The sequence below is a fragment of the Calliphora vicina genome, chromosome 5 (assembly GCF_958450345.1).
Source record: "Calliphora vicina chromosome 5, idCalVici1.1, whole genome shotgun sequence".
Lineage (NCBI taxonomy): Eukaryota > Metazoa > Arthropoda > Insecta > Diptera > Calliphoridae > Calliphora > Calliphora vicina.
The window spans coordinates 16948633-16975258 of record NC_088784.1 but is presented as its reverse complement, the minus strand read 5'-3'; the positions used below and the strand labels follow the sequence as shown (position 1 = coordinate 16975258).

At 30.2% G+C, this 26626-nt stretch overlaps 2 protein-coding genes across 2 annotated transcripts; one reads left to right on the top strand and one right to left on the bottom strand.

The window, feature by feature from the left end:
* Positions 1-966: 966 nt before the first annotated feature.
* LOC135960581 (protein HID1) lies at positions 967-6045 on the bottom strand. The gene is made up of 2 exons (XM_065511898.1): positions 4470-6045; positions 967-4410 (listed from the first exon to the last, which is right to left on the bottom strand). The coding sequence occupies exons 1-2, from the start codon at positions 5842-5844 to the stop codon at positions 3074-3076; spliced, it is 2712 nt and encodes a 903-aa protein (XP_065367970.1). The 5' UTR covers positions 5845-6045; the 3' UTR covers positions 967-3073.
* Positions 6046-6195: 150 nt separating this feature from the next.
* Positions 6196-26414, top strand: garz (Sec7 domain-containing protein garz). The gene is made up of 9 exons (XM_065513812.1): positions 6196-6681; positions 6835-7033; positions 9569-10683; positions 10755-11756; positions 14169-14377; positions 14443-14669; positions 14738-17095; positions 24921-25153; positions 25234-26414. Exons 1-9 carry the CDS (start codon positions 6580-6582, stop codon positions 26365-26367), a joined length of 6579 nt encoding a protein of 2192 aa, XP_065369884.1. The 5' UTR covers positions 6196-6579; the 3' UTR covers positions 26368-26414.
* The last annotated feature ends 212 nt before the right edge of the window (positions 26415-26626 follow it).

The following is a 26626-nucleotide window of genomic DNA, read 5'->3' as shown; positions in this document are numbered from 1 at the left end:
GTCTCGAAATATACCAGTACGAAACAAATAAACATTAACATCTATCGTTCGAACAATCGACTTTTTGCTGAAACATGTCAATAAGTCGAAATTAAGTTTTTGATTAAGTTATCCCAAAAAGGTCGAATAGCCGATAATAATCGAAAAAGTGGATTTTTTCTGTAAAAATTTAATAAAATCAGTTTTTCTCATCAATAAATACAGCAACAACATATTTTTTATATAAAAATATGATGAAAAATCGACTTTTCATAAATAGCAATAATCAACTATGAACAAATTTAAAAAAAAATCGAAGTTTTAAAAATCGAAAAAAAGTCGGCTTTTTGTTTCAGCTTAGTCCCCTTTTACAATGCAGAAAATGAAAGACATTTTGCTCATTCTATTTTGAACTAACCTAAACCTGTGTAATACACACACTATCTCTTCAACCCCTCGACAACAAACTTCGTCTGTCTGCCTTTCAATTTCTGCATTGTAAAAGGGGACTTAGAACCTTACTTACTAATTATACTGTTATTCAATTCTTATTGGAAAATAAATTCCCCCTTGAAACCCTTCAAAGAAATTACTTTTTACTGTCACCAATACAAACAAAATCAACAGCTGATGTTTGTTTACATGAAAGAAGAAGAGAATCAGCATTAAACAAGTGTTGCCACATTGTTCTATTTGACATTTATAAACAACTAGTAATAAAACAAGTGTAGCCAACTGATCAGAGCTAAAAATCCCACGTCTTGAGATACCACAAATTTGTTTACTCAATTTCTTGTCCACACATGACATAACATTGACAAATGGTGTCCAAACAAGACAAATTCATGTGAGCACACCAAATTGTTCGCTGAGTGAACAAATTTATGGCTAGTCAAGACGATGGTTTACCGCCCTGAGTGAACAAATTAATGGCTTGTCAAGTTGTGGGTTAAAAAAATGGAAAAATACTAAAGAAATACCCTGTAGTTATAATTTTATTTTATATTTATATATTTTTAGTTTTATAACATAATACAATAATATTTATTTGCTTAAATTGGAATATAGTTTTTTTATTTAATTTTACTTAATAGTTTTGTTATTTAAAAATAAAATAAATACTTTTCTTTATAATTAAAATAAACGGAAATAAAATGTAAAGGTTTAAGGGTTTTACTGTTTTTTTTATAAAAAAATTGCACTTAAATTAAAATACACACACAAAAATAGCTAAAAATTTACCTTGCTCAATCAGAAGACGAGTTGCTTCGGCTGTCTTAATGCCACATATACTATATTGCGCCGAAGTATTTTCGGGTACAGGGGCCCAGATACTAAGAAAATATAGACAGATTTTTAACAGGATTATCCGTTACGTTTTTGGTTTGAAAATACGAGATCATGTTACTCAGCATATATATAAGTTCCTTGGATCATCTTTTGATGATTTTATTGGTATTAGGATGCTATTATTTTTTTATAAATCAATTGTTAAAGGTTACCCTGGGTATATTGTTGGCATGTTTAATTTTTCTCGTTCGACCAGAAACACTCAGATAATTTTTCCCATTAGACACTTGAACTGCTTTCAGAAATCGTTTCAAATTCGTTTATCTAAAATTTGGAATGCCTTACCGAGAGAATTGAGAAAATTTTCTTATACACTTCCTCAATTAAAATTAAAATTATTAGAACTTGCAGAATCGCATGTTTATCTTAACGCGTAACAGATTTATAAAGATTATTTAAAACTATACTATGTACTGTTAAGCAATGAAAAACAATAAGAATCTTATCCAGCATTCATTATGGCTTGTTTTCACTTTTACTATTTATTGATCTCAAATCTTAATGATTACTTATTTTGTACTTTATTTACAATGTATAGTACTTTAAATTTAAATGTATATATTTTTGTTAATTGTAGTTTTTTATATAGTTAGTAGCTTTTATTAACCATATAAGGCCCTTAAGGGCTCGGTTATGTAATTGAAGAATTAATAAAAAAAAAAAAAAAAAAAAAAAAAAAATTATTAAGCAGACTTTAAAATATATTATTACAAAGGTATTATATAAATAAATATAGTAGTTGCAAGTTTTTCTGTTTTGTTTCGTTTCAAAAACTTTAATATTTGCAGACACCTGAGTTTTAGAAAAAAAAGTCAGTGTGAATATGTTGACGATAGAAAAACATTACTATTTAATTAAATGATAGATAAGTTGGTTAAGTGATTTTCTATGTAAAGAGTAATTTCCACAATAAGCGATAAGGGAATATTTAAAAAGATTGATTTTTATCATAATTTTTTTGTTTGTTTTTAAGGTTAAAAAAAGCAGTTGAGTAATTTTGAGCGGTTTTCATTTAATGACTACAAAAAGTCGTTAACAAAAGCGTAGTCAAAGATGTGGGAATGGGAGATGAATAGATTGAGGCGAGATGAGTGGTACAAAAGTATTTTGTTTGGAATGTTGTACATTATAGATGACTACGTTTCTGTTTTAGTTAGATGTAAAAAGCTTTGCAGGTATAGACGTGAGGAATGGACATTTTAAACATTTTTTAATTTTATATACAAAAAGCATTAAATATTTGCTATAATTCAAGTCAACATTTTGTTCCCCTGCGAAAATGTGAACTTTTGCATAATCACAACAACAACATACATAATACGTATGATTGTTGTGATTGTGCAAAATTTCGCATTTTCGCAGGGTTACAAAACGGTGACTTGAATTACCTTTAAATATAGCAGGAATAGAATCAATTGTTTGTATGGGATGTTAGAATACGAATTTTCTAAGAGTGTTAATGTTTCCATCAAATTTTAAAATCAAACAATTTGAAAGAAGTTTCAGTTTTGTTTTACCAATAGTTTCTGTAAAACAATGGATCAAAATCTTGTATTATTTAAATTTCTATTGGTGTATCGAGCCCCTTTTAAGCTTAATTAAATTTATTTTGTGTTTCTTAATAAATAATTCTGAAATTTCTCCGGAAAACTTCATATTTGCTCCTATTAGAAATACCTTAATGCTGTGTGTAGTGTATCGTGTGTCTCTTACCTATTATTAGTTTCGTTTTGCAATTCTTTCTTTAGACTCTTTGGATTTCAAATAATTTCACTTCTGTGTCATACCAAATGGCCGGCTCTACATTTCTCAGATAAATAACACCCCAGATATAGGTGCGGAACCAGGCCGTAGTGCCAGCATTTGCCTGATACTTGCGTATGAGTATTGGATGTGGTACGGGCAATAGACCCACCAGTGTACCATGTTGTAGAAATTTCAAGATTTCCGATTCATCTGTTAGGCCCTTGTCAATGCAGATTTTCTCCACTTGTGGTACTAGGACCTGCAGCAAACGCATGATGGTTTGTAAAGGTAATTTCGAGCGCCATGAAACAATCCATTCGGGTGTGGGTGTCCATACTTCGGCGGAGGGTTGATGCACCATGCGTATACTGCCACGATGAGCCACGGACAGACGGCTAAAGGGTGTCTTGTCATCGTGACTATCCAAATGACCATTGGGACTAGCTGTTCTAGATTCAGGTGGCGATCTTTCGTTGATCTTATCGAAACGCACTATGTCCGAGGTGCCATCTATGGTGGGTGTTTGATCGGCCGAACCCGGATGGGCCTGCTCACGTTCTGTCATTTGATTAATGTGTGGTGTGTCCGGCAAAGAAGCCTTTAATGTACCCGGTTCGGCGGGCATAGCCGGAAATGCTCCCTCCATTTGTTGCTCTCCCTGCTGGGTATGCGATTCTGTTTCTGACTCCTCCACCAAACTAATATTAAGCTCTTCACTTTTATTACTAATAGCAGCCACCTTTTTAACCACTTCCTCCTCCTCTTCCAAGTCCTCATCGTCATCATCATCTTCTGTACAATTGGGCAAAGGGCTATTGATACTTTGCACTACCGTAGGCAGCCTCTTCTGCCTTACTGGTGGCAAATTGAATTTACCCACTTTACGGCCACTTAAACACTTGGCTATGCCCGTCATATCCGAGGGCAAATTAGCCATGGCATGGAATACATGACGTTTGCGTATTATGGTATAAACCAAATTCGAATTGCCATCAAATTGATATTGTATAATATTGTTGAAGATTTCCAATAAAAAGAACACCAAATGATGATTACTGGGGGCGGACAGTAAAAACCAGGGAGTACTAAAGGCCTCTAGTAAATGCAGCAATTTAACACTGGCCACCATGGATAAGGTCTTCAAATAGGGAGAAACATTTACCAAAATGGTAAGCAAGCAATCGAATAGAGGCTGTAAACGTTGATGACCAGTGGCTATGATTTTATGGAATACGGTTATCAAGAGATCAGCATGGGTACCGGTAAAAACGGGTATATCCATGGGTACGGTGGCGGTATAGGGTTTATTTAAGCGTACACCAAAGTTCCTTTCACCTAATGAAACATAAATTATATTAAAACATAGTTTTTAGTACCGATTTCCATTTACTCACCCGAAAGCAATAACAATATAAACACCCCTATATGCATGAGACCCACTTTAGATTGATCTGCTCTCGAGTAATTCAAATGATAGAGTATGGGTATTAAAATATCCAAAACATCTGAACTTTTCAACACAAAATACAGGAATTTCTTATTGTAGTCACATATCTTCCAAAACAAAATCAATAGCTCCTGATGGCAATGCAAACGTTTGGTCGAATTGGGTAAATAGTTTTGCACCAAAGGATTATTAAGCAAACGCGTTATACCCTTCAAAATAAAATGGAAATCCTCATCACGATGCACACGCGACAGATAGTTAATAAATAAATTATCGCCGCACACATCATCATAAGGTGTGGGCTGGGCCGCTGAACTGCTGCTGCTGCCTCCCTTACCATGCCTTTGTAGTTCTAGTTGATGCTGCTGCAGCTGTTGTTGCTGCATAATCATGTCATGATCCAAAGTAACTATCAATATTTGCAAGCAGGCCTCCACTAAGGGTTCAGTAGTGTCAGTGAACAGCAGATGATTGTAGGGCACTCCAAAACCCACGGGATCATAAGAACATACAGAATTTAGGAACGAGGTAAATAAGGGCAAGGCATGGCGATTGTCAGCCGAGGTAAAATATGCTATCCACTTGTTGGGCTCCTCTGTGGGCTGGGGCGTGCGATACATGGGCTCTGAGAAACAGGTTAAAAGTAATTTCAACAACTCTGTACGCCTACGTTCCATATGGGCATTTTTGGGCGGAGAATGAGCAAAACCCACACCAGCCTCCCATATATGTTCACAACTATCAATATTCGCCAATTCCTCTGCCTTATCAGGTCCCGGGCGTCGAGTGGCAGTCACCGTAAAGTCAGGACAGAATAATAAATCGCATACAGCATTCAATAGAGACTGGGCCAAGGGTACAGTATGATTTTGTGAAGCCAAATGTTCTGTTTCGGCATCATCTATTTCTCCCCCACCCACCACCTTACTCTTTAGATTCGCCCTGTCTTGGGAGGCTGGCAAACTGCTCCAGAAAAAGTGACGCCACTTGTCATCTTCGAATATATAGGGCATAATGCGTATTAGCAAACGCACACAATTCAATACACACTGCTGTTCGGCTTGGGTACGACAGCTACTGTCCACCGCCTCCGCAAGTTTTTCTACAGCCTTGTAGCATAAGGTGGCCAAATTTGCAGGATTTTCATTGCGTATATTACGTATCTCGCCAGCTGTTACCAAGGCAAACACATCCTCCAAAGTGGTTTGATGGCCCGACCAGAATTGATCCCAAAATGGGTCATCAGCATCGATCTTTTGGTTTTTTTGCGTCAACTGGACAATGGCTTTGCGAAAGTTTAACTTTGAGTCTGTATTACCCATATTGTAGCCAATTTATGCAAAACTTAATAAAATGTTAAACAGCCCGACACTTATATGTATAATTTTTTAACAAATTATTGATTTTTCTTTAAATTTTCAAGTTTTTTCTTAAAGATTTCAGCTATTTTCCAGTCAGTTTTCTTGTTTCTATTTTCATTAAAATACCTACTGCCAGAAAAAAATTTTCTTTGACACATAATTTTTTTTCTTATGCCTCTTCTTGTTTTGTTAATTTTTCTCTCTCTCTTGCTGTTGCCAACCAAACAGAGTTGCCTTGATGTATTTTTTTGCAATAACTGTCATTTTGACAGTTTGCTTTGCTCTACGAAACGTCAGCACTTATTGAAAAAAAAAAACACCAAAGAAATACAAGAAGCATAGGAAAACAAGCTGAAAAAATCGGATTTTTTTGTTAATTCGTGGTTGCGTGTTATAATTTTTACCAGAAAATTAATTAATTTCCTTAAAAATAAAATGTAAATTTACAAAACTCCGCGTTTGCAACAAGTGTTTATGACATTTTTTACAATTAATCCATAAAAAAAGGAGAAAATTTAGCCAATAAGTGAAGCAGTTATACTAACAACACCCTATAAGAATTTTGCTGTGTTTTAAGGAAAAAAAATCTTGCAATTTTTTCTTAACACTACAAAAAATAAAGCAAGAAAAAAAGAAAATTTTATCAAGGTTTTTGTAGTTTAATTTGCATTAAAAAAATTCACACAAAACGTAAACATGTCTTTGCCTGGCAATGGCATATTTGTGGTGCGGGGCGAAATGTCCACTTTGATGACCGCTATGCGTAGAGGCTCCCGTTGGAATGCCACCTCATACGTGGTAAGTTTGTATTCGATTATTTAGTATCTTTTATACTTATATGTATGTGAGTGTGTTTGTATATTTATCAATGTATAAGTTTACATATGGTTGTTTTTTTGTAAGGTTTTATTTAAAATTTAATAATGTTTTCATCTTTTTTCCTATATTTAGGATGAAGAAAAAGATGGTTTAATGAAATTATTTATGGATCTTAAGCAGGTGCTTAATCGTATTGAGGATTTGCGTTTAATAGATCCCAATGTATTTTTGGCCCCATTTCTTGAGGTCATACGAACTGATGAGACGACAGGGGCGGTCACTAGTTTGGCCTTATCAACTATAAACAAATTTCTATCGTATGGTTTAATAGGTAAGGATGTTTATTGTTTTATTTATAAGAAATAATTGTTTGTTTGGTGGGAAGTTTATTTAGTTATTTGAGAAAAATCTTTAAACCAAAAATTAGTTCAGGAAGATTATTTTATAAATCATTAAATTCCTCTACACCATGAAATGTTTAAAATCTAATAAGAATTGAAACATCCAATAAGATTTTCAATGTAACTTAAATCTAGAGCCATTTACATTGTTTCATACTTTTGGGTGTAGGATTTAAAAATGCTGGATTTTTTAAAATTTTTAACTTTTATTTGTTCAATATAAATTTATTCAAAGTATTGGCATTTGTTTGCTAAGACCCTTTCCCAACTTTCTGGCAACATATGGATTCCGAGCCAAAAGAACTAGTCATCTTTTGAATATAAGAACGAATCAATCCAATATCGGATACTCTGTTACAAAGTGAAGCGTATCTCAGTGAGAGGGTTCTGCTTCGATCTTTAACAAATAGTAGTCGGACGGGGCAAGGTCTGGACTATAATGCGGTTGATGCAAAACTTTCCAACCACTTCATTCTAAATAGTTTTTAACAGGTATTCCAAAATGTGGCAGAGCATTGTCGTGATCGAATATTATAGTTTCATATCTGGCCGTTTTTCGGCCAATGCTCGCATCAAACGAATCAGTTGCGTTCCATACAGGTTCCCTGTGATGGTCTGATCAAATTTCAACAGCTTGCCATAGAAAGGACCCTTTTGTTCCCACCAAATACAGAGCATTACCTTAGCGCCTTGGATATTTGGCTTTGTTATCGATTCGACTGGTTGGCCGAGCTTCACAGACGATCTCTTACGCTTTATTTTATCGTAATGGATCCATTTTTCATCGCCAGTAATTATTCGGTGCAAAAATTGTTTATTTTATATCCTTCAAGCAGCATTTCAGATATGCAAAATCGTCTTTCAAGGTCTCTCGGCTTCAATTGGTAAGATACCCAATTTCCCTGCTTTAGGACGAATCCTCCTGCTTGCAAATGTTTTGAAATTGCTGCTTGAGTAGCTCCCAATGATTTAGCAAGTTCTTATTGAGTTTGACAACAATCTTCATGGAGTAATGCCTGCAATTCGGGGTCTTTAATCTTTTTTTGGTTGACATGGGCGATATTTGTGTTCCCTGACAAAATCACCTCTTCTGAACCAAAAAAAAACCATCTCTCGCACGTTGAAATCGATGGAACACTTTCATTATAAGCTTTGGAGAGCAATCGTTGTGGATCGTCAGTGGAACTTTTGTTTTCAAATTTGTTTTCCCGCATATGACGTTTTTTGGCACAAAATTCCACTTTTTCGAAGCAAAAAAAAAATTTAAAAATTTTTATTTTCAATGTTTTTTTTAAATTTCCAAATTAATTTTTAAAAATTTCAAAATTTATTTTTTAAAATTTCAAAATTTTTTTTTTTTAAATTTATTAGTGAAAACAATTTTATGACAAACCAATTTTCTTCTGAACCAAAAAAACCATCTCTCGCACGTTAAAATCGATGGAACACTTTCATTATAAGCTTTGGAGAGCAATCGTTGTGGATCGTCTGTTGAACTTTTGTTTTCCCGCATATGACGCTTTTTTGGCACAAAATTCGAAAAAATTTTTGTTTTCACTATAATATTCAATAACTAAGTGAGAAAACCAAATTATACTTTAAAATAGGAATTTTAAATATTTTTAGGTAAAAAAAATTTCCAAATTTTTTTAATTTCAAAATTAATTTTTTAAAATTTCAAAATTAATTTTTTAAAATTTCAAAATTAATTTTTTAAAATTTAAAATTTCAAAAATTAATTTTTTAAAATATCAAAATTAATTTTTTAAAATTTCAAAATTAATTTTTTAAAATTTCGAAATTTATTTTTTAAAATTTCAAAATTTATTTTTTAAAATTTCAAAATTTATTTTTTAAAATTTCAAAATTTATTTTTTAAAATTTCAAAATTTATCAGTGAAAAAAATTTTATGACAAACCAATTTTTGTGGTGAAAAAAAAATTCGGTATAAAAAATATTTTTCCCGGTTTTGACCCATTATAGGTCCAACTTACTATAGCCTTACATCGTTGCAACGGACTGTGAAATATCTATCATTAGTTATCCATATTGTCTATATTAATGACTTAGTAATCCAGATATAGGCCAAAATTCGATGTCCCGATTTTTTCCTTATATCTCAGCCATTTGTGGGCCGATTTTGTCGATTTTAAATAGCAAGCGAGTAGGAAGAATTTCCGATATAAAAAATATTTTTTATCCTGAATTTTTTTTTCACCAAAAAAATTGGTTTGTCATAGAATTTTTTTCACTGATAAATTTTAAAAAATTTAAAAAATAAATTTTAAAATTTCAAAATTAATTTTTTAAAATTTCAAAATTTATTTTTTAAAATTTCAAAAATTTATTTTTTAAAATTTCAAAATTTATTTTTTAAAATTTCAAAATTTATCAGTGAAAAAAATTTTATGACAAACCATTTTTTTTGGTGAAAAAAAACTTAAACCTATTTCCTCTCCCCCAGATCCCACATCACCCAATCTGGCCGTGATCATAGAAAACATAGCTGATGCTGTGACACATGCCCGTTTCATGGGCACCGATCAATCCTCAGACGGTGTGACACTCTTTCGTGTCGTCGAAGTATTACACACTCTAATGCGCAGCCCCGAGGGATCAGTTCTCACCAATGAAGCTGTATGTGAAGTTATGTTAAGTTGTTTTAAAATCTGCTTTGAACCACGACTCAATGAACTGTTAAGAAGATCCGCTGAACAGGCTCTAAAAGATATGGTACTCTTGCTGTTTATGCGTTTGCCCCAGTTTGCCGATGATCGCAGTGAATCGGGTTTATTGAAAAAATTTCAAATGCTGGCTGCCTCCATGGAGAACGATAAGAAGCAGCGTAAAAAATCCCTTAAAACACATAACACCGAAACGAATAATCTAAAACGTAGCCAAAGTTTAAAGGGTAGCGATTTGACTAAAGCTGGAGCAGAAGATCTGCAGCAGCGTAAAATATCAACACATTCGCAGCCGGGAGAGGATGTTAGCTCACTACAAACTCCCGGACCGGTGAATCATTTAAAAGCTCCGCCATTGGCTACCACACCGGCCACACCAGCCGGCAATATAGTGGATTTGCAGGGTAAAATAACACAAACTCCCACCTCGGCTCTAACACAATACAGCGAGGGCTCTGAAATGGGTGGCGATAGCACGCCGGTAAATACAAATGCTGATATTACCACGCCCTTAATATCGGTAGAACCGGCTTCACCGCCCCTCAACAACAACAATACTGAAACTGAGACAGACAATCGTCCGCATTCACCACAATCTCAGGGAGGCAGTAGTGAGTATATTAATTCGGTGGGTGTACGTTTCACCCAACAAAACTCGGTAGATGGTTCAGAAGGTATGGCTCCCTTGGTGCCCTATGGTTTACCTTGTATCCAAGAACTATTTCGTTTCTTGATTTTGTTGTGCAATCCCATGGATAAACAAAATACGGATACCATGATGCACATGGGTTTGAATTTGTTAACGGTTGCTTTTGAGGTGGGTGCAGACAATATAGGTAAATATGACACCTTGCTGCAATTGGTGAGAGATGATTTGTGTCGTAATTTGTTTGCGGTAAGTGGTTTTATTTAATTTTCTTTTATTTTTAATAAAATTACTTCAATATTTTACTTTCTTTGTTAAAGCTTATGAATTCCGAGCGTCTTACCATTTTCGCTGCCGATTTGCAAGTTTGTTTCTTGCTTTTTGAATCCTTGAGGGGTCATTTAAAATTCCAATTGGAATTCTATTTGCGCAAACTATCGGAAATCATAGCCAGTGATAATCCCAAAACTCCCTATGAAATGCGTGAATTGGCCTTAGATAATTTACTGCAACTATGGCGCATTCCCGGGTTTGTTACCGAGCTTTATATCAACTATGACTGTGATTTATATTGCAGTGATTTGTTTGAAAGTATTACCAATCTATTGTCTAAATATACCTTGTCCGCCACAAATGCTGTCTACAATACCCATATTATAGCCATGGATACTTTGATATCGGTGGTGGATAGTATAGAGGGTAATTGTGCGGCGGCCAAGAATTCTAATACTACTACGAATGTATCAAAAGCAGGAGATGCTTCTAATAGCGCTGTTAACACTCCCTCCTCAGCTCTTAGACATTCACGCCACAATTCCGGCCTAGAGGGCATAGTTATCGATGATCCCAACAATATGGAGGACACTAAAGTGGAAAATATTTCCAAATTTTTAAACACTTCAACACGTTTGCGTTTGCTGTCCGGTGACACAGCTGCCGAGAAAGCCATAACACGTGAATATTTGAAAGATGTTAAGCACAAGAAACGTATACTCAGTCAGGGCACTGAACTGTTCAATCAACGACCCGATAAGGGCATACAATTCTTACAGGAGAATGGTATTTTAAATGCCCAATTAGATCCCATGGAGGTGGCTTTATTCTTACGCGAAAATCCTGGTTTGGATAAGAAAATGATTGGTGAATATATATCGAAGAAGAAAAATGTCGATTCGAAAATTTTAATGAATTTTGTGGAGTCTTTTGACTTCAATGGTTTGCGTGTCGATCAGGCATTGCGTTTGTATTTGGAAACATTCCGTTTGCCGGGCGAGGCACCGTTGATATTTTTGGTTTTGGAGCATTTTGCAGATCATTGGCATGTGAGTGTGTGAATATTAAGATGAAAGAAATTAGAATTGTGTTAATAATACATTATAATTACGTTATAATGTATTATAATACATTATAATAGCTATATAATGCATTATAATACATTATAATTACGTTATAATATATTATAATATATTATAATTGCATTATAACGTATTATAATACATTAGAACTATGTTATAATGTATTATAATACATTATAATTATGTTATAATCTATTATAATACATTATAATTGTGTTATAATCTTTTATAATACATTATAATTACATTATAATGTATTATAATGCATTATAATTACGTTATAATGTATTATAATACATTATAATTACGTTATAATGTATTATAATACATTATAATTGCGTTATAATGTATTATAATACTTTATAATTACTTTAGACGGTATTATAATACATTATAATTACGTTATAATGTATTATAATACATTATAATCGCTCTATATTATAATTAAGTTATAATGTATTATAATACATTATAATTAAGTTATAATGTATTATAATACATTATAATTAAGTTATAATGTATTATAATACATTATAATTAAGTTATAATGTATTATAATACATTATAATTACGCTATAAAGTATTATAATGCATTATAATTACGTTATAAAGTATAATATTACATTATAATCACGTTATAATGTATTATAATACATTATAATTACGTTATAATGTATTATAATACATTATAATTACGTTACAATGTATTATAATACATTATAATTACGTTATAATGTATTATAATACATTATAATTACGTTACAATGTATTATAATACATTATAATTACGTTATAATGTATTATAATACATTATTATTACGTTACAATGTATTATAATACATTATAATTACGTTATAAAGCATTATATTACGTTATAATTACGTTATAATGTATTATAATACATTATAATTACGTTATAATTTAGTATAATACATTATAATTACGTTATAATGTATTATAATTACGTTATAATGTATTATAATTACGTTATAATGTATTATAATTACGTTATAATGTATTATAATACATTATAATTACGTTATAATGTAATATAATACATTATAATTACGTTATTATGTATTATAATACATTATAATTGCGTTATAATGTATTATAATACATTATAATTGCGTTATAATGTATTATAATACATTATAATTGCGTTATAATGTATTATAATACTTTATAATTACGTTAGACTGTATTATAATACATTATAATTACGTTATAATGTATTATAATACATTATAATCGCTCTATATTATAATTAAGTTATAATGTATTATAATACATTATAATTAAGTTATAATGTATTATAATACATTATGATTAAGTAAGTACATTATAATTACGTTATAAAGTATTATAATGCATTATAATTACGTTATAAAGTATAATATTACATTATAATCACGTTATAATGTATTATAATACATTATAATTACGTTATAATGTATTATAATACATTATAATTACGTTACAATGTATTATAATACATTATAATTACGTTATAATGTATTATAATACATTATAATTACGTTACAATGTATTATAATACATTATAATTACGTTATAATGTATTATAATACATTATTATTACGTTACAATGTATTATAATACATTATAATTACGTTATAATGTATTATAATACATTATTATTACGTTATAATGTATTATAATACATTATTATTACGTTATAATGCATTATAATACATTATACTTACGTTATAATGTATTATAATGCATTATAATTACGTTATAAAGTATTATATTACATTATAATTACGTTATAATGTATTATAATACATTATAACGTAATTATAATGCATTATAATACATTATAACGTAAGTATAATGTATTATAATGCATTATAACGTAATAATAATGTATTATAATCGCACTATAATGTAGTATAATACATTATAATTACGTTAAAATGTATTATAATACATTATAATTACGTTATAATGTATTATAATACATTATTATTACGTTATAATGTATTATAATACATTATAATTACGTTATAAAGCATTATATTACGTTATAATTACGTTATAATGTATTATAATACATTATAATTACGTTATAATTTAGTATAATACATTATAATTACGTTATAATGTATTATAATTACGTTATAATGTATTATAATACATTATAATTACGTTATAATGTAATATAATACATTATAATTACGTTATTATGTATTATAATACATTATAATTGCGTTGTAATGTATTAGAATATATTATGGTTACGTTATAATGTATTATAATACCTTATAATTGCGATATAATTTATTAGAATGCATTATAATTACGTTATAATGTATTATAATAAATTATAATTAAAATTGATTTTAAATGATATATTAGAAACAAAATGGTGAACCCTTTGCCAATACCGATGCTGCCTTCAGTGTGGCCTATGCTGTTATTATGTTAAATATGGATCAACATAATTCCAATGCTAAACGCCTCAATGTACCCATGACACAGGAAGATTTTCTTAAAAACTTAAGAGGTTTAAATGGTGGTAGCGATTTTGATCAGGAGGTATTGGCCAACATATTTAATGCCATCAAGTAAGTGTAATTTTGCTGTATATAAATCCAACAAATAAATTTTTACTTTTTCTTTCATTAAACAGAAATGAAGAAATTGTTATGCCAGCGGAACAGACCGGTTTGGTGCGTGAAAACTATTTGTGGAAAGTGTTACTAAGGCGTGGAGCCACCACAGATGGCTCCTTTAATTATGTACATGATTCTACGTATGATATGGAAATCTTTAATGTCATATGGGGACCCTCGCTGTCCTCATTAAGTTTTATGTTTGATAAAAGCAGCGATAATGGTTATCAGAGGACTTTAACGGGTAAAATACACAAAATGTAATTGTGGCTAACAATTTGTATTTAAGAAAGGATTTTCTTTTTTTTTTAGGCTTCACCAAATGTGCTGGCATTTCAGCTTTTTATAACCTCTACGAAGATTTTGATGCCTTGATATTGACTCTATGCAAATTCACTACCATCCTAAGCAGTGCCCAACAGGAGGCCCCCAACCCAGCCTCTAATGAAATTGTCCAAGCTGTTAATTTTGGCCTTAATACCAAAGCCCAGGCAGCCATGCGTACTGTTTTTGCTTTGGTCCATGATTATGGTGACTCGTTGAGAGATGGCTGGCGCCATATCTTGGATATTTATTTGCAACTTTTCCGTTTGAAATTGTTGCCCAAGTCTTTAATGGAGGTGGAAGATTTTTGTGAACCAACCGGCAAGGCTCAATTGGTACTAGAGAAACCCAGTCAAAAACAAGAATCCGGTTTATTCTCCAGCTTGTATTCCTATCTTTCGTCGGAGGGTCAACGTGAGCCTTCCTACGAAGAGCAGGAGTTTATAAAAATTGGCAAGAAATGCATCAAAGAATGTCAATTGGATCAAATGATACAAGAATCGAAATTTGTGCAACTCGAATCATTGCAGGAGTTGCTGAAACAGGTGTTGGGTTCGGTAAAGGCTCCCAATGCTCACAAATCCATAGGTATGCCTTATGCCGAGGATCTGGTGGTATTCTGGATGGAGTTTTTAGTGAAAATTGTTATTTACAATAGAGATCGCATGATTCCCTTGTGGCCGGCTGTCAGAGATCAAATGTATTTGCTGCTTATGGGCAGCTCATCGTGTGGCTATGATTATTTGTTAAATCGTTGCATAGTAGCCATGCTTAAACTGGCCATTTATCTGATGCGCAATGAGGAGTTGTGCCCCGTGGTGTTGAAGTCATTAAAAATGCTGCTCATGCTAAAGCCCAGCGTTATTTTGCGCATTTCCCGGCAAATATCTATAGGCATGTATGAATTACTCAAGACTTCGGCTCAAAATATACATTCCGAACAGGATTGGCAAATAGTATTCACCATATTGGAGTGCGTAGGCGCAGGCGCAGAGCCGCCAGAATATGAAGATGCCTCATTGCCGCAGCCCAATGGCATGGCCGCCAAATCGGATGGCGCCTTAAGCAGTGAAGATGATTCTGGACTGCCAGACAGGGGTTATATATCAGACTCTGAATTGGCGGGCAACAACAAACAGTCCAGGCCTCAACAGGTCCAGCAAACCGGGCAGCCACAAAATTCCAATACCAGCAGCCCCTTTCCCAACAGTCCTACCGCCGAAAACTGGATTTTGGTTAATAAAGATACAGATTTAACAGCGGCTGCTTCGCGGCCTCAATCACCTCCCGAATCTATAGCCGGAGCCCCAGTTTTATCTAATCTTATTTATAACTGCAAACTCATGGATCACATGCCATTTGCTTTATTCAAATGCTGGGACTCTTTGGCATTTATTGTGCGCAATGTGGCCCACATAACGCCCTACAACTTTGAGAGTTGCGTCAGATGTATACGCACTTTTGTGGAGGCCTGTCGTGATGGCGGCATACGGCAACGGCGTAAATTTGATGCTGCTTTGGCAGCCGGTGCCCAAAATCAAAAGAAAAGATCTGCAAACAAACGTAATGATAGGTCTTCGGAACGCTCCAAACACAATAGCCATGATAATCATGGCCATTTGGATAATGCCGGCGAAGGAGGAGAGGAGGGTGATGATGATTTGGCTCAACGTTATGAAACTTTATCGATACAATTGCTAGATCTCATGTACACTCTCTACACACGCACTGCTCAAATATTCCGCTGGTGGGCCGAAGAAGGCTGTGCTGTGCCTCAGTGTTCGGCTTTGTGGGCTCAAGGCTGGTGCCCTCTTTTGCAGGGAATTGCCCGTTTGGCCATGGATAGACGCCGTGAGGTGCGAACCTATGCCATATCATGTTTACAGCAAAGAGCTTTACTCGTACACGATCTGCAAACTCTATCGGGCACAGAATGGGCTTCCTGTTTCCAGCAGGTACTCTTTCCCCTGCTCAACGAACTGCTGCCCGATAGTCAGGCGGTGGCTCTCTTAGATCCCATACTTTTGGAAGAATCACGCATACGTACCGCCACCATTATGTCGAAGGTATTCTTGCATCATCTAACACCACTCATCGAGCTGGGCAATGCCTTTAACGAATTGTGGATACAAATCTTGGATTACATAGAGAAATTCATGAAAGTTGGTTCCGACATGTTATCGGAACAAATGCAAGAAATTTTAAAGAATATGCTGCTGGTCATGCATTCAGTGCGTGTGTTCCACAACAATGATGGCACTCTACACATGGTGTTGTGGGAGTTAACATGGAAGCGTATAGGAGAATTTTTACCAAATCTTAAAGATGAATTGTTCCGGGATGAGGGTGAGTGAAAGTTTTTTTATTATTTCTTTATTTTACTACTACTATCATTAACATTTTCATACATAATATGGAAAAATGCAAATGGCATTCATTGACTTATGGACTTAATATAGGTAACTTTAAAAAGGCCTTGAGATTGATATTAAAGCAAAATAAATTTAAAGAAAATTATAAAGAAGAAAGTACACAAGTTGTTAGTAAATATGATCAAAAACTTTCAACAAAAGAAGAGCCCTACAAATTCGAAACAGAAGCAAACAAATTTCAAGAATTTAGCAAAATCGCGACGTATAACAAATTCTTGCAGAATTTTTTTCAACTTAAAAAGAAAATTTCTCGAGCCAAAGAGCAAATATAATAATTGTTGAAAAGCCTGAATTTTTGATTCAACCATAATTTTTATTTGATTAACTTTACAAACTTTTATATTGTTTTGTATATGTAAATATATTTTTTATGCTTCTTTTTCAATAATTTTAATATAAAGAAATTTTTACACATTTTTGGGAAAATTTTGGGTAATTTTTTATTATAAATTTTAAGTTTTTTTACGATTTGTTTGATTTGAATTTTGAAAAGTTTATTTTGTTGTAATATAACGTGGTATAATATGTTATAATTGTGTTATAATGTATTATAATACATTATAATTGTGTTATAATGTATTATAATACATTATAATTGTGTTATAATGTATTATAACGGATTATAATTGCGTTATAATGTATTATAACACATTATAATTGAGTTATAATATAGAATAATTCATTATAATTGCGTTGTAATGTATTACAATATATTATAATTGTGTTATAATGTATTATAATAGATTATAATAGTGTTATAATATATTCTAATTGCGTTATAATTTATTATAATACATTATAATAGACTTATAATACATTATAATAGACTTATAATGTATTATAATAGATTATAATTGCGCTATAATGAATTATAATACATTATAATTGAGTTACACGTTTTTGAGAAAATTTTTTTATTTTTTTTATTATAAATTTTAAGTTTTTTGCGAAATATTTGATCGAAAATTTTATGATAGTTGTGTTATAATATATTATAACACATTATAATTGCGTTATAATGTGTTATAATACATTATAATTACGTTATAATGTATTATAATACATTATAATTGCGTTATAATGTATTATAATACATTATATTTATGTTATAATTTATTATAAAACGTATAATTACGTTATAATGTGTTATATTTTATTATAATTGCGTTATAATGTATTATAATACATTATAATTACGTTATAATGTATTATAATACATTATGTTTATGTTATAATTTATTATAATACGTATAATGACGTTATAATGTGTTATATTTAATTAAAATTGCGTTATAATGTGTTATAATACATTATAATTTCGTTATAATATATTATAATACATTAATGTATTATATTACATTATAATGTATTATATTACATTATAATTGCATTATAATGTATTATAATATATTATAATTGCGTTAAAATGTGTTATAATACATTATAAATATGTTATAATGTATTATAATACATTATAATTCCGTTATAATATATTATAATACATTATAATTACGTTATAATGTGTTATATTTCATTATAATGTGTTATAATACATTATAATTACGTTATAATGTATTATAATACATTATAATTGCGTTATAATGTATTATATTACATTATAATTTTATTATAATGTATTATATTACATTATAATTTTATTATAATGTATTATAATACATTATATTTACGTTATAATGTATTATAATACATTATATTTATGTTGTAGTTTATTATAATGTATTATAATTGCCCTATAATGTATTATAATACATTATAACGCAATTAAAATGTATAATATTTTATTATAATTGCGTTATAATGAATTAATACATTATATTGCGTTATAATGTATTATATTACCTTGTAATTGCGTTATAATTTATTATAACACATGATAATATAGTATTATACATTATAATTGCGTTATAATGTATTATAACACTTTATAATTGAGTTATAATGTATTATAATATATTATAATCGCTTTATTATGTATTATAACGAATTATAATTGCGTTATAATATATTATAATACATTATAATTGAGTTACAATATAGTATTTATAAATTAAAAAAATGTGAGAGTTTTTAAAATTTTAAGCTTCCATTTTGAAACATTTTTACAATGTAAACTTATTAAAAGTATTGGCCATTATAATCGACTTATAATGTATTATAATACATTATAATTGAGTTACACGTTTTTGAAAAATTTTGTTATTTTTTTATTATAAATTTTAAGTTTTTTGCGAAATATATGATCGAAAATTTTATGATAGTTGTGTTATAATATATTATAACACATTATAATTGCGTTATAATGTGTTATAATACATTATAATTACGTTATAATGTATTATAATACATTATAATTGCGTTATAATGTATTATAATACATTATATTTATGTTGTAATTTATTATAAAACGTATAATTACGTTATAATGTGTTATATTTTATTATAATTGCGTTATAATGTATTATAATACATTATAATTACGTTATAATGTATTATAATACATTATGTTTATGTTATAATTTATTATAATACGTATAATGACGTTATAATGTGTTATATTTAATTAAAATTGCGTTATAATGTGTTATAATACATTATAATTTCGTTATAATATATTATAATACATTAATGTATTATATTACATTATAATGTATTATATTACATTATAATTGCATTATAATGTATTATAATATATTATAATTGCGTTAAAATGTGTTATAATACATTATAAATATGTTATAATGTATTATAATACATTATAATTCCGTTATAATATATTATAATACATTATAATTACGTTATAATGTGTTATATTTCATTATAATGTGTTATAATACATTATAATTACGTTATAATGTATTATAATACATTATAATTGCGTTATAATGTATTATATTACATTATAATTTTATTATAATGTATTATATTACATTATAATTTTATTATAATGTATTATAATACATTATATCTACGTTATAATGTATTATAATACATTATATTTATGTTGTAGTTTATTATAATGTATTATAATTGCGTTATAATGTATTATAATACATTATAACGCAATTAAAATGTATAATATTTTATTATAATTGCGTTATAATGAATTAATACATTATATTGCGTTATAATGTATTATATTACCTTGTAATTGCGTTATAATTTATTATAACACATTATAATATAGTATTATACATTATAATTGCGTTATAATGTATTATAACACTTAATAATTGAGTTATAATGTATTATAATATATTATAATCGCTTTATTATGTATTATAACGAATTATAATTGCGTTATAATATATTATAATACATTATAATTGAGTTACAATATAGTATTTATAAATTAAAAAAATGTGAGAGTTTTTAAAATTTTAAGCTTCCATTTTGAAACATTTTTACAATGTAAACTTATTAAAAGTATTGGCCATTATAATCGACTTATAATGTATTATAATACATTATAATTGAGTTACACGTTTTTGAAAAATTTTGTTATTTTTTTATTATAAATTTTAAGTTTTTTGCGAAATATATGATCGAAAATTTTATGATAGTTGTGTTATAATATATTATAACACATTATAATTGCGTTATAATGTGTTATAATACATTATAATTACGTTATAATGTATTATAATACATTATAATTGCGTTATAATGTATTATAATACATTATATTTATGTTATAATTTATTATAATACGTATAATTACGTTATAATGTGTTATATTTTATTATAATTGCGTTATAATGTGTTATAATACATTATAATTACGTTATAATGTATTATAATACATTATATTTATGTTATAATTTATTATAATACGTATAATGACGTTATAATGTGTTATATTTCATTATAATTGCGTTATAATGTGTTATAATACATTATAATTACGTTATAATACATTATAATTGCGTTATAATGTGCTATAATAAATTATAAATATGTTATAATGTATTATAATACATTATAATTGGGTTATAATGTATTATATTACATTATAATTGCATTATAATGTATTATAATACATTATAATTACGTTATAATGTATTATAATACATTATGTTTATGTTATAATTTATTATAGTGTATTATAATATTTCATTATAATTGCGTTATAATGAATTAATACATTATAATTGCGTTATAATGTATTATAGTACTTTATAATTATGTTATAATGTCTTATAACACATTATAATTGAATTATAATATGGTATTATACATTATAATTCCGTTATAATGTATAATTGAGCTATAATATAGTTTAATACATCATAAATGCGTTATAATGTATAATAACACTTTATAATTGAGTTATAATGTATTATAATATATTATAATCTCTTTATTATGTATTATAACGGATTATAATTGCGTTATAATATATTATAATACATTATAATTGAGTTACAATATAGTATTTATAAATTAAAAAAATGTGAGAGTTTTTAAATTTTAAGCTTTTATTTTGAAACATTTGTACAATATAAATTTATTAAAAGTATTGGCCATTCTTAGCTATAACTTTCTGGCATCATATCGATTCCTGGCCAAAAGAAATGCTCATCTTTTGAGGCCAAGGACGAATCATGCCAATTTCGAAAACTCTGTTCCAAGGAGAAACGTATCCTAGAGAGAGCCTTCTGCTTCGATCGAAACAAAGATTCATTCTAAATACTTTTTAAAAGGTATTGCAAAATGATATAATATTACGGTTTCATGTCAGTATTCAGGGCGTTTTTCGGTCAATGCTCGCTTTAAACGAATCAGAAGCTCATAATAGATAGGACCCTTTTGTTCCCATCAAATATACAGCATTACCTTAGCGCCATGGTTATTTGGCTTTGGTGTCGATTCAGCATACGATCTCTTACGCTTCGGGTTATCGTAATGGATCCATTTTTCATCGCAAGTAATGGTGAGGTTCAGAAATGATTTTCTTTTATTGCGTTCACGCATATGACTTTTGGTTGGCACAAAATTCGACATATTCGAAGCAAAAAATAAAACAGATTTTTCTGCTTTTTGAGATCTATATCATCAGCGTAATCGAGAAACTTCTCAGAAAACCCCACGAAATTGGTCTTCCGTTGCGTGTTGATCTATTCATAATATTGGTTAAAACTGTGTTGAAGAGCAGGGGTGACAAAATGTAGCTTTGCCTCACAGTGAATATATTACTAACGCAATGAATCTATTATTAATACAGCCTTCATTGTTGTAGAGGGTTTTTAGCTAAGATATTATCTATTGAAGCTAAAATTTGACTATATAAAGACCTAAGATTGAAGATAAATCTGGAATATATAAAGATTTACGATTGATGCTAAAATTAGACTATATAAAGACCTAGGATTAAAGCTAAAATTGGACCACATAAAGATATTCTATTGAAGCTTAAATTGGACTATATAAAGACCTACGATTAAAGCTAAAATTGGTCTATATAAAGACTCACGTTTGAACATAAAATTGTACTAAATAAAGACGTACGATTGAAATTAAAATTGGACTATATTAAAAGCTAGGATTAAAGCTAAAATTTGACCACATAAAGACATTCTATTGAAGCTTAAATTGGACTATATAAAGACCTATGATTGAAGCTAAAATTGTTCAATATAAAGATCCACGATTGAAGCTAAAATTGTTCAATATAAAGATCCACGATTGTAGCTAAAATTATTCAATATAAAGATCCACGATTGAAGCTAAACTTGTTCAATATAAAGACCTATGATTGAAGCTAAAATTGTTCAATATAAAGATCCACGATTGAAGCTAAAATTGTTCAATATAAATATCCACGATTGAAGCTAAAACTGTTCAATATAAAGATCCACGATGGAAGCTAAAATTGTTCAATATAAAGATCCATGATTGAAGCTAAACTTGTTCAATATAAAGATCCACGATGGAAGCTAAAATTGTTCAATATAAAGATTCACGATTGAAGCTAAAATTGTTCAATATAAAGATCCACGATTGAAGCTAAAATTGTTCAATATAAAGATCCACGATTGAAGCTAAAATTGTTCAATATAAAGATCCACGATTGAAGCTAAAATTGTTCAATATAAAGATCCACGATTGAAGCTAAAATTGTTCAATATAAAGATCCACGATTGAAGCTAAAATTGTTCAATATAAAGATCCACGATGGAAGCTAAAATTGTTCAATATAAAGATCCACGATTGAAGCTAAAATTGTTCAATATAAAGATCCACGATTGAAGCTAAAATTGTTCAATATAAAGATCCATGATTGAAGCTAAAATTGTTCAATATAAAGATCCACGATTGAAGCTAAAATTGTTCAATATAAAGATCCACGATTGAAGCTAAAATTGTTCAATATAAAGATCCATGATTGAAGCTAAAATTGTTCAATATAAAGATCCACGATTGAAGCTAAAATTGTTCAATATAAAGATCCACGATGGAAGCTAAAATTGTTCAATATAAAGATCCAGGATTCAAGCTAAAATTGTTCAATATTAAGATCCACGATTGAAGCTAAAATTATTCAATATAAAGATCCAGGATTGAAGCTAAAATTGTTCAATATAAAGATCCACGATTGAAGCTAAAATTATTCAATATAAAGATCCAGGATTGAAGCTAAAATTGTTCAATATAAAGATCCACGATTAAAGCTAAAATTGTTCAATATAAAGGTCCATGATTGAAGCTAAAATTGTTCAATATAAAGATCCACGATTGAAGCTAAAATTGTTCAATATAAAGATCCAGGATTGAAGCTAAAATTGTTCAATATAAAGATCCAGGATTGAAGCTAAAATTGTGCAATATAAAGATCCACGATGGAAGCTAAAATTGTTCAATATAAAGATCCATGATTGAAGCTAAACTTGTTCAATATAAAGATCCACGATGGAAGCTAAAATTGTTCAATATAAAGATCCAGGATTGAAGCTAAAATTGTTCAATATTAAGATCCACGATTGAAGCTAAAATTATTCAATATAAAGATCCAGGATTGAAGCTAAAATTGTTCAATATAAAGATCCACGATTGAAGCTAAAATTATTCAATATAAAGATCCAGGATTGAAGCTAAAATTGTTCAATATAAACATCCACGATTGAAGCTAAACTTGTTCAATATAAAGATCCACGATTGAAGCAAAAATTTTTCAATATAAAGATCCATGATTGAAGCTAAACTTGTTCAATATAAAGATCCACGATGGAAGCTAAAATTGTTCAATATAAAGATCCACGATTGAAGCTAAAATTGTTCAATATAAAGCTCCACGATTGAAGCTAAAATTGTTCAATATAAAGATCCATGATTGAAGCTAAAATTTTTCAATATAAAGATCCACGATTGAAGCTAAAATTGAACTATATAATGGAAGCCAGATTAAATTGTATGAAGACGAAGATTGAAGATTAAATATGTCTCAATAAAAATCTATGAATGTTGTATAAAACTTATCAATTTAAAGTAGTTACTTGATTATTTTTTTTTAAATTTACCACAAACTGACTTGTTTTTTTGTTTGCCACATTTTCCTTTTACATTTCCCCTACTTCACACCACATCATACATTTCCATTTAACAAATGCCATCACACAACACATCTTCATGATAAAAATCTAGTGTAAGCCCTTTTTAACATCCAACTACCACCGAAAACCGAACCATACAAAAACTAACCAAATTTTATTGAAAATTTTAAGGCAACCGAGCTCATGTTATGAATCAAACACAAGCTGCAATAAATGCAGATCTAAGTAGAATACCAGCGGTAGCCATAGTACCGCAACAGCAAACCACACCAGCAGCTGTTTCCACAATGCAGGTAATACAATCACCTTTACTAATGTCACCCATGGAATCGCCACGTCACAGCATTATATTACAGCCTCCAGAAGCGGATATTTTACAAAAGCCCGCCTTTATATTGGGACAAGTAAGAAGTCAATGAAATTTTTTTTTTGTTTCCTTAAAAGGATATTGATTTTTTTTGTTTTTTTTTTTTAAATAATTAAGATACCACCTACTACTATGGCCCATATGCCCATGATTGTACCTCAGCAGCAACCAGAGCCGGTGCAAACTCCTTTAACACCCCCCAAATTAGATGATATACCCTCTACTAGTGATATTTTACTAACGCAAACTATAGAACCAGAAGCTACTCTAACTACCAACACCACTTCGCCCATACACCAGCTAACAGCTGCAGAGGCTGTTAGTACAATGACCAATGAACAGATGATGACAAATCAACAAGCCACTAATGTTCCTACAGCCGTTAACAACACACCCTTGAGTTCCACAATGACAGAGATGACAGCTGGTTGTAATTCATATTCCATAGAACTTTTTGATACGCCACCAACACAAGCAGCCACTACAGGGAATGTGTATCAGGAGCAGCACATGCCTACTGCAAACCCAGATGGCCAACAACAAACAAACGAAACTCAACAGAAGCAGGAAAGCATGCGCCAATTACTGCAGCAGCAATACAATCAATATTATCAAAACTATCAACAACATCAGAGCCTAATGCAAAATATGAATAAAACCGCCAATGATACGTTGAACACTAGTAGAGAGCCAACCAACAATACTAGTACCTTTAACAGCAGCATCTTAAGTGGCGATGATGTCTCTACCATAGCTGAAACAGCTGATGATTATAGACCACCCCCCACAACAGCTCCTTCATCATCAGCAGCCTCTAACACGAATGCTAATGTGCCAATTTCCCATTTATTGGCGGGCAATGAGTATCCCTCGCTACACAAGCAGCCACCAACTGCCATTGTACAAAGTTTTGCCCCCGTCTATGTGCAGACAGCACAACAGCCACAGTCCGGCAATGATATCTATCAGGAATATGTGCAAAATCCCTACAATTTAACCCTGCAACAGCAAACTAATGCCACAATGATCGCTCCATTGGTGAGTGTGGAGCAACATCAGGAAAATTTACGACAATTACAAATGCAATATCAACAACAGCAGGCTCAGGCTCAACAACAGCAGCAGCAGCAACCCACAGCACACCCACATAATCATACGGAAGCATTTAATAGCCCTGCCAATTATTTCTCCTCCACTGTGGATCCTAATACTATACCACCTGGTTCGGAAATGCTGTTTGGTCAACCCTAAAATGCAATTTAATTTAAAACGGTTACAATATAGACATAAAAATAAAAGCAGGTTACTTTTTTTTTTGGTTGGTTGGTAATAAACTTTTGTAAAGAAATAGAATAAAAAGAAAGGGAATAAAATGAAAGTTAAAAACTCATTCACAATAGATTTGAAATCTAAGGATTATGTGGACTCTTAAATAGAATATAATATGAAGAATAGGAATCAATTTCACCCAGAATATAATTTCTTTTCTTAAAAAAACAATTTCTAAGTT

What these genes read in the sequence shown, in the direction of transcription:
- LOC135960581 (XM_065511898.1), bottom strand. Translation starts at nt 5,844, where the DNA reads ATGGGTAATACAGACTCAAAGTTAAACTTTCGCAAAGCCATTGTCCAG. An exon ending in TATATTGTTATTGCTTTCGG is followed by an intron (nt 4,411 to 4,469) that starts GTGAGTAAATGG and finishes ATGTTTCATTAG; the next exon opens with GTGAAAGGAACTTTGGTGTA.
- garz (XM_065513812.1), top strand. Translation starts at nt 6,580, where the DNA reads ATGTCTTTGCCTGGCAATGGCATATTTGTGGTGCGGGGCGAAATGTCC. An exon ending in GGAATGCCACCTCATACGTG is followed by an intron (nt 6,682 to 6,834) that starts GTAAGTTTGTAT and finishes TCCTATATTTAG; the next exon opens with GATGAAGAAAAAGATGGTTT. An exon ending in TTATCAGAGGACTTTAACGG is followed by an intron (nt 14,670 to 14,737) that starts GTAAAATACACA and finishes TTTTTTTTTTAG; the next exon opens with GCTTCACCAAATGTGCTGGC.